This window comes from Protopterus annectens, chromosome 1.part2, assembly GCF_019279795.1.
Source record: "Protopterus annectens isolate FY-2018-M chromosome 1.part2, PAN1.0, whole genome shotgun sequence".
In the NCBI taxonomy this organism is placed as follows: Eukaryota; Metazoa; Chordata; order Ceratodontiformes; family Protopteridae; genus Protopterus; species Protopterus annectens.
Window position 1 is genome coordinate 403,583,522 of NC_056727.1, and position 10,400 is coordinate 403,593,921.

The window sequence follows — 10,400 nt, forward strand, 5'->3', positions numbered from 1 at the left end:
ATGTTACATGCTCTAACAGACACAAGTGTAAAGTTAGCATGTAAACAAAATAACATCCAGCAAACACAGTGCCATACATTTCAAATGTTTTAAAACACAGATTAATATCAAACTACATATTTATGGGCATCATTACCACCTTCATACATACATAGCAAATGTAGATTGACTGTAAAAGAGAACATTAGCTAATATATTTGATATTGTAGGGTAATATGCTTTATTTATATGAAGTATATTAACTGTGAAGATGATTGATTAGAGTAACAGAGCTGTTTGAACTAGACTAATTTATATGAAGTAGAGTATTAAAGAGTTAATAAACATTTCCTTTTTGATGTGGTGCATCTTATGGCATAGAACTTTCTTAAACTGCAAGTATATTTCAATAATCATTCATTTTTCTGTACATGCATACAATTGTATTAATTAATCAATGGTCCCCTTGTCAGGATTTTAGTAAAGACAGTCTTAGTGTTAGAATTAGTATTTATTTTAGTACTAGTACTAGTATTGCTATTAGTATTTGTATTTGTCTGCAAACTGAATAGCTTGTTTACCTCCTATTAATGTATATATACAACCATTTCAGTTTTAGCTTATAGCCTAATAATTATGTCCCTCTTACACAATCATTTGAAGTTTTGATGTTTAACAGTTGTCATTGGTCATAAACAGCAGTGGCTACTTTGGTCACTATATATGATATTACAATAATATAATTAGTTAAGAGGAATTAAGTGAAAGTGTCTACCATAACGGTAGTGTGAGTAGGGATTTACTAAAACTTAATTCCTTTCTTCTTTTTGTTGTATAATTTTGTATGTTGTTTTGTAATATTGGTCAGGACCATGCCTGAAAGTGGTAGCATACTACTCAGTTAGCAGACAAGTACATAGCTATTTATTTATTTATTTGTTTATTTATTTGTTTATTGATTTATTTATTTAACATTTGTTTACCAGGAAAGTCCAACTGGGTCAGGAACCCATTTTCAGCTGAGGCCCAGGGAGAAAAGCTTCAAATGATACATGAAAGTTAAGACAATTTACATGAACAAGATAAAAAAAAACAAGTATTAAAGCACACATTAATAATAATTGAATATTAAATAGAGAGTTAGCTGCAATAATAAATACAAAATAAGTACAAAGAGTTAGGTAAAAATAATAAAACATAGTAAATTAAAGTGAAGTGGTAGATTGCAAACTTTCTTTTTCTTTTTTTTTATAAACATCAGGTAGGAATAAGGTAAAGAATGAGGATCAGAACATTAGATGCAAGTAGATACAAGGATGGGAAAGTTAAGGGTGTAGAAATATGGAAAGTCTGTTAGTCCAAAATGCTAGTGGTTAGTAGATGAAATTCCTGTTTTAGGGATTGAAAGGAAAACCCCTAGAGAGTAAATGGAGTTCATCTGTTAGGGAAAGAGCAGGGGCTCTTATAAATAAATAAACATACCCATCATTTCCAGCATTCCAAGTAAAACTGGTGAAATTTAATGTAGCAGTGCTGAAGTACAAAGCTCCTGTAGCACTATATTACATGTAGAGGGCTATGATTGGGTCTCTGATCATAACCACATTATTAAGTGTATGAGACATGGATGCCAAGAAATATACTTTCAGAGAGAAGCCCAAGAGATGAATCTTAGTATCCATCTTGAGAAACCATAGTAACGGGTTATAATTTGTGAGACCCAATCAGAATTGTTTGTACTGCATGGAGTTTTATCTACTTCATGTACTACTAGTTACAGAAAAAAGACAAAGTGTTTTATCGGCTTTGAAAGCCATTAAAGCTCTTTGCGAGTGATGCCTTAATTGAAATATATTACATACAGATTGCCTTCTGTGAACTTTCATGGATGTATAAGGAAATATGTTCAGGGACTGTTGAGAGTGAAGGAATGTCCCTTTCCTAATACTGGACCATAATACAGTCTAGGGTATGTGTAACAAATGTTTTACAACTCTGAAAGCATGGCTACTGCCATGCCTTGCACTCTAGCAGTGAGTAATAGGTTCATCTTTTTTTTTTAAGATTTTGGAGCATAAATGGCAGTCTATGCACTGCAAAGATACTGGGCCAGATTCCAAAAGAGCTGTTCATAGTGTAAGTCATAACTCACTTGGGTTCATACATTAGTACTAGAAAACTGCCCTTATAGGCCATTTTAAGCCAAGCCAATTACCCTCTGTGAGAATCAAACCTTGCACCTTGTGTCTGTAAGATAAACATCTTAACAATTATGCTACCCTTCCAAAGGCTTACTATGGTGACCACAATGCAAAACACCTGCTCTCAGAGGCGATCTCTGCTTAACATACAAGGCCATGTCAAACCCAGAGCTGCTGGACATGCTACACTTAAAGAAATCCCAATCCTTCAGAGCCACACGCTCCAGGGATCTAAACCTTGTCATCACAATAAACAAAACATGCTAAAGGGATAGGTTCCTGACCCAGAGACTCCCCAGACTCTGGAATAGATTGCCCATACATGTCAAGCAGAGTGCCTCTTTGGCCCTCTTCAAAAGGAACCTTGACGATTGGATGGGAGAAAGGAAATTCACCCCGGGCATCACGTCAGTCGCCCTGCTAGACAGGGGTCCAGGGAAGTAAATAGTGTGGGAAGAAATATCCAGGGAATTGTTATGGCTAGGCTTGTATAGGCCCTAGGGCTGATAGCCTAGTACCAACCTATGAACCTTAGTGTAAGCGGTCACGTACACTGAAAGCAGAAGCATAGCTGGTACAAACAGTACCCTGGGACAGAACTATGAACTAGCACCTTACTCCCTCAGTTCTTCAACTAAAGAACAAAAAAATAAATGGATGTTCCTTCTACAGCACACTGACCAGGTGGCCAAAAGCATGACATACTCTCACCTCCCTCTTGCCCCAGCTGTTCAGGTCCCATTTCTGTACCCTGCCCAAACCCTCACTCGGGTCTATATTAGAATTGCAAAAGCTGTCTTTCATGAATACATGTTCATCGACACATAAATGTCGAAGAACGAGAACAGCGAAGGACAACAAAAGTGAAAATGAGAACACCAAATGCATTCCGGGAAGTAACAGCGCCATACAGGTAAGGTAAACCTAACTGAACAAACCTTACCTGAAACACTTTTTCAAATGTTTTTGCAGGGGGGCAAGACCCACTGCTCCCCCCACACCCTCCTACTTAAATATATCAACTCCAAGACCGTACTACAGTGGGGAAAAAGGAGTCATTTCCTCATCCCCATGATCATCCTGCCAGTCAAGAAAATCCATTTGGCATTCTCAATTTTGCTTTTGTTGTCCTTCACTGTTCTCATTCTTCGATGTTTATGTGTTGATGAACATGTATTCGTGAAACACAGCTTTCATGAGTCTGATATAGACCCCCCTCACGTAACATACTTTATTAAAAAAAATATATTTTAAACTGTAGCAAGTTGCTACAGTTTATATCCTGCCTGCAGGGAGCACTACAGTACTCTTTGAAGGGGGGAGCTACAGGACTCTTGTTTTGGTTTAAAAAAAAAAGTATTCTGTTTAAACTGTAGCAAATTGCTTGCTACAAATGTAGCAAACAGTTGCTACAGTTTATACCCTGCCTGCACAGAGCATTAAAGCATTCAGGTTTATGTTAAAAAAAAGAAGACGAAAGATTTTTTTTTTACTTTCAAAACCTAGCAACTTGCTACAGTTTAGACCACACACGAAGTGCTACAGTGCTCAGGTTTGACTACAAATGCAATGCTGGTTTTAGTGATCAGAATCAGCTGATTGCACCCCCCCAACACTTTGCTTCCAGTTTCCCCTCTCACCCCACCCAAGCCATGCTACTGACTGAGACCAACCCCCAGATTCTCAAAAGGTTGCATGGTGTGCATGATTAGTGTAAGAGGAAATTTTGCCAATATGGCGGCTGAGCAATCCACGTACATGCTCATCTGATGTGCGCAAGCACTCTAGCACTAGTGCTGCATGTTCCCAACCCTGTATGCAAATCACCCCATTTGCAGGTAAAAAACATGCAAATGAGGTAAATCTGCCATCCAGGAAGCAGGAATCAGGGCGTGGAAAACTAGCGTAAGATATAGAAATGTACTCGGTTAGTAACCGAGTACGGTACTGCAAACTCCAAAATGGAGCTATGACAGCACCAAATAAAAGCTGCATATCATTGAGGAAGCATGCCAATGGCCAAGTAGAAGGCCGTTGGCATTGCAAACAATGCCAAATGTACAAAATACAACTTTTATGATATGTCCACCGATCACAGCCATTGAAGCATAGGGCTGCGGCGTGCAAACGGGATCAGTGGGGAAATAAGAAAATAAACCTAAAAAGCAGTCTAACTAAAATCAGTATTCCGCCATGTAAGTCAATGGCAGGCAAAAGACAACCTGGCCAGTGAGCAGTGGTTGCTAAAGGGGGAGGCACAGTGTGACACATGTAACTATGCATTAGCAGGCAATGCTATGCAAATGAGGGGAAGGATAGTGAATCCTGGTTTTCCCCAGCATGTGAGGCAGGTCCCAACAGTGTATGAGTAGGAATAGCTGAGTGCAAGACTAGGAGGTAGGTGACAGCATGTGTGGGAGTGTCAGGCATACTGTCAGCAGATTGGAGCCCTGTGTCTTGGGGTTGCATCCAGCTTAGCATAGCAAGGCCAGGGTGTGTGTCTAAACCTGTCCAGCATGCATGGCAAAGTGTAAGCGGGTGTGCACACCGTGCAACAGGGTCTACAGGAAGATAAAGGAAGTGAACCCAGGAAATAGTAGCAGTGTGCACACTGGAGTACACTGATTGTGCGGCTCGCCCCCAGGATGAAACAGAAGGGCAATGGGAAGGGAAAGCAGCAGCAGGAAGTTAATCAAGGAGTACTAGGTTCGCTGCCAGGTGCAATGGATCGGAACCAGCCAATTACACAGGCAGCAGACAAACCCAGCCCAGAACCCCACTATAAACTATGCAAACACCTACCCCTCTGGTTTTTCCTACACCCTACACCACCAGTGTAAACAAGTGGGGAACTTTTAACACTCACAACAGCAAAATGTTAGGGGCTGCAATAGCTATCATACAACTTGTGGAAGAGGCTAAGGGTGGTGAGGATGGGAATGCTGATGACCAACCTAGATTGAGGAGATGTATAACAGTGCACAGACCCAGGGTAACCTACCAAGGGATACATGAGCTGGAGATAGTAGAGTGCTATAGGGTGGACAGGGACCTCCTACAGCAGATTGTTGAGCTGTGCCAGCCATGCCTGACACACAGAACAAACAGAGGGGAACCCATCCCAGTGGAAACTAAGGTATGTGTAGGCCTAAGAATACTAGCTACAGGTACCTTCCAAAGGCCAACTGGGGATATGATGGGGATCTCAAAGGCATCAGCATCCAGGGTACTCCACCAGTTCTTGGATGCCATGGCAGCACATGTTGGTGAGCACGTATATTTCCTCCTCACCCATGAGACGTTGGCCAGCAGTATGCATCTCTTCCAACAAATAGCAGAATACCCTGAGGTAGTGGGTGTAATAGACTGCATGCGCATACGCATCAAAGCACCACCCAGTGAGCAGGGTAGGGTCTACATCAACCGCAAGGGCTTCCCCTCCAACTTCCAGGTCATGTGCAATGCCCAGGGCATAATACTGAACATGTGTGCTGGCTGCCCTGGAAGTTATCACGATTCCCACATCTGGCATCTGACACAGCTGTACCAGAAATGTGTCAATGGGGATATCCCATACAATCACCTAGTGGGGGATGCTGGATACGCACCGGAGCCATGACTGATGACACCCATCAGAAATGCACACACACCCGAACAAGAATTCCATAATGAGGCACATGCACAAACAAGAATCATAATAGAGCGTGTTTTTGGTATGCACAAGTCACGGTTCTGGTGCCTTGACACATCTGGTGGAGCCTTACAGTACTTACCAACTACATGTACCCAAATCGTCCTTGTATGTGCCATGCTACACAATATGATCCTGCAGAAACAGCTGCAGCAGGAGCAGCAAGGGGCAGGACCACATAGCCACGCACCAATGTCAAGGCCTGCACAGGCACAGAGAGACTCGGAGGGGGAACAACCATAGCTTGCCCCAGTAGGCAGAAGGAGGCATGCCCAGTATGCCCTGGTCCTGGCAAAGAGGCAACTCATAGCACATACACTGACAGGAGAGGGACCCAGGGAATAGCACCTCTCTCTGACTCTCACATACAGTAAAAGGGATGCCAAACATTACACTACCTGTGCCTAACCATGCGTAGGCAGTGTACTACGTGCATCTGACATAGGCAGCCCTGCAGCACCACCCACAATACTTGGACACCCACAAGATAAGGGACTCACATATGCCAGTCATGAGAGGGGTCACATACCTAACAGTCACAGCCAGCAGGACAGGTGCAGACAAACACAAACAAATGCCGTACTATGGCCTCTGAATGAGGGGTATGGGTAACCCCCACCCAGGCCTACACGGACAGACTACAGCAGGCCAGGTAGTGAGATGTCAGTTGTGATGGCTAGGAAGTCAGAAACTAATGTGTATGCAATCAAATGATAAGAACGGTAGTATACCAGTATGGCTTAGCCAGCATGATAGGTAAGACTACTGACTGAAATGGACTACAGGACATACCAGTACAGTCCTAGCAAATGTGTGCAACCGTCAGGTGTGCCCCCCCAATCCTGTGTAGAAATATAGAAATAGGCAGGAGTACCCCCGCTAAGCAGACATGTTGCAACAGTCAATGCCAAATGATTGGCGGATACCATGCAGACACAGCATGCTACCTGTCAGTGTACAACACAAAGGTCAGCTGTGCAGTACAAACCACCGGATATGCTCCACACATGCAAAACAGATGGCCTTACTGGGCATGCTCAAACACTTAGAGAAATGAAGGCAATGTCAGTCATCAACATACTGAAAGGTCATACCGGGCATGCTCACACACTTAAACACATGAAGGCCATGAATGCAAACACCAGTGGACCAGACACATCCAGTGGTTGCAATTATTACTGCAGACACATGTCAGTATGCATCACTCATGCCCTGCACTCACAGTAGATAGGAATACAGACATATATGTAAGGACAACACACCATAATAAGCCAAAAGTAAATGGATATAGATGTGTGGAAGAGGGTGACCATGGCAAGGAGCCATCCACACCTGTCCCATCCAGCACACAGCCAAAGGGCCCCAAACACATCAGGTGCAGATGTCACATACTGCAGTTACTAGCGAAGCGAAAACAAAAGTGGCAGGACACTGCTGCTTAACAATAAAACTTTTAATAAAAAGCTTTTAAAACACTGTAATCTTGATACACAAGGTAAGCGCTTTCGGGTTACACCCTTCATCAGACATCAAACATTTGGCACACACTGTTTTTAAAAAATAAAACAACCAATGAAAATTTTCAGATTTTAATGATATACACGCCTACTCAAAAGTGTAGGCTTTAAAGGAATGACATCATTGAGACCAGGGGGTGTATGTGCCATTAAATCTATTATCCATTTGGTTTCAGCCAGAGCTGTCTGTAATTTGATGCCCCCCCCCCTTTTGTTCAATCTAACATTGACAATAACTCTGAATAAGAAACTGTGTGTGGGGTGTTCATGTACATGTCTATATAGTGCATTGCTGACATCCCCATTCCTTATACTACCGAGGTGTTGCAGAATTCTTACCTTAAACATATTGGTTGTCATCCCTACATAGAAACTTAAACATTTTATGCACTCGGCCAAATAAACCACATTTGAAGTCCTGCAGGTAGCCCTACCTTTAAAGACAATCTTTTTGCCCGTTACTCGATGTAAAAAATTTACCTCCTTATTAATATGGCTTCAAGCTTTGCACATGCCACAAGGGAGTGTCCCTGCTGTATTCTTAAAGGACCTTTCCATTTGCAAGCTTTTCTCTTTACATAAAAGGTCACTTAGATTTCTGTTCCTTCTAAATTGGAAACATGGTCTATTATCTATAAGACCCTTAAGGTTCATGTCACTGGTGAGAATGTTCCAATTATTTTTTAAGATGTTGCAAATATCACCAATATTGCTACCATATGTGAACATCACCCTAGTTCCTCTCTCTCTTGAACTGTCCCGTCCATTCTCAATAGATGTCAAATCTTGATGTCTATTAAGCCACGGTTTATATTTTGTCTGCCTATATGCCTTACTCTCATCTATTGCATTCCTAACCAAGTTCTTCCCATAACCTCTCTGTTCAAAATACCCTGTGAGATTATCTAATTCTTGTTCAAATTGTATATCATCTGTGTTGATTCTGGAGGCCCGGCTCACTTGTCCTTTGACAATGTTAGGAAACAAATGACGGGGATGCATGCTATCATAAGATAGTAGAGTGTTTTTCCAGCATTCTTTTTTATGTAGGCTAGATGAAATGCCTTCATGTGTTTGTGTTACCCTGACATCTAAGAATTCTATGCTATTGTAAGATGTTTTAGCTGTAAATTTGAGAAATGTGGTGGTGGTATGTAAATGGGACAGAAATCTTTCAAACGAATAATGGTCTCCATTTCAAAGAATAAAGATATCGTCTACAAACCATACATACATAAGAATATGGGTCATCCAATTTTCATCATTTAAAATGTTAACAGTTTCCCATTTAGAAAGAACCAAATTCGCATAGGTATTGGCACAGGGGGTGCCCATGGCAACCCCCTGTGCTTGCCTATACGTGGAACTGGCCCCTAGGAAGACATTATTTTCCTGTACCAATGTCAACAAGACCTTAATAAGCTCTATTTTACTATTCGTGACTCCTAGATCTACCAAAAGTTCACCTATTGAGTGAATACCATAATCATTGTTGATCACTGTAAATAGGCTATTAATGTCTAGCGTGATCATTAATACATTGTCAACACCTTGTGGTCTAACAACTCTTCCCAAAATCTGTAAAAAATGCCCTGTGTCTACCAAGATGCTCTTCATTTTTTCAATATATGGTTTTAATAAATGGTCCACCCATATGGACACATTCTCAGTCACCCACCCCCTGCCTGAAACAATCGGCCTAAGGGGTGGGTCATGCAGACACTTGTGCAATTTAGGCAAAGCTTTGAATAAAGGAATAATAGGTTTTTCTACCCATAAAAACTGGTATAACTCTTCAGTAATACTCAAATTATCCCTCAAAATCTTTAACTTCATATGCACTTTATCTATAATACATTTCACTAACATCGGATTGATTTCTATATAAACTATATCATCCTGCAACAATGATTTAATTTTATTGTTGTACCAGTCCGCATCCATTACAACAATTGCACCTCCCTTATCGGCCTTTTTTATTATTATGGAATCATTACTAGCTAAATCATGTAAGGCTTTGGTCTGCTCAAAGGTTAGATTGTAATATTTAGTAAAATGCCCCTCAGCATAATATTTAGCTAAATCCTTCTCACACGCATTCAAAAATAAATGTAATGTGGGTGATAGCGGCGGTACAAAACCACTAGCTTTTCTAGGTATAGAACAGCCTGATGTGTCATTGCCAAACATCAGTCTTAACATAATACTTCTACAAAATAGCATAATGTCCATAGTTACCTCATTGAGTGTGCAATTGTTATTAGGCACAAAAGTTAATCCCTTGTTCAAAACGAACAATTCATACTTCGTTAGAATATGAGAAGATAAATTGTAGACAATGTCAGTGGAAGCACCAAAAGTCACTGTAGGGTTTTCCTCCTTTTCCCCACTTCTCTGTCGTCGCTCTGTGATCTTTTCCAGGCCCCTTTCTTTTTGACGGGCACTGGTAGCTGTTCCAAAAAACGCTTCTGCCCCTGTGGTACCTTAGGTCGCGCCCCAGTGCCCATATCAGCAACTTCTGGATCCTTTGCTGTATTTATCATGGTTTCCACTCCTGCGAAGGCCGTAACCGCTCCTGCGACACTCCTAGATGTTTCCCCAGAAGAACTCGTGACCACATTGCCCGTGTTTATAGCTGAAATGGAGCCCTTGAAGGATTCAATGAAATTGTTGGATTCTCTTTCCACAGTAACGCCTCCCTGCATACATGGCGTTAATGGAGGGATCGGATTAGTGGTGGAAAAGGTGTCCGTAACTATTGTATGTGGTTCCTTGATAACTCTGACATGCTCCGTACGTCCCTCTGCGGGGCGTGTCTCTATTGGCTGCTCAGCACGCTCTCGTTGATCCCTTGGTAGCCGTGGATATTTGGGCCAAACAAAAATGTTGCCCCTCGAAAAGTCCTCATAGTCTCTCTTTATTTTGTTCATTTTATCAAGGCGTAGCTTCTCCGCATTGTCTTGAAACGTTACACAGGTTTGTTGTAAACGCTGCATATTTCTGCTATCAGTG

The 10,400-nt window shown here is 41.6% G+C and overlaps 1 protein-coding gene across 1 annotated transcript in view; it reads right to left on the reverse strand.

The window, feature by feature from the left end:
• LOC122792361 (D-beta-hydroxybutyrate dehydrogenase, mitochondrial-like) overlaps positions 1 to 8,390 on the reverse strand; it is a 124,663-nt gene extending 116,273 nt beyond the window's left edge. The window contains exon 1 of the mRNA XM_044060151.1: positions 8,225 to 8,390. Coding sequence (XP_043916086.1) covers positions 8,225 to 8,390 — 166 coding nt within the window. The remainder of the gene's footprint in view (positions 1 to 8,224) is intronic.
• Positions 8,391 to 10,400: the final 2,010 nt, after the last annotated feature.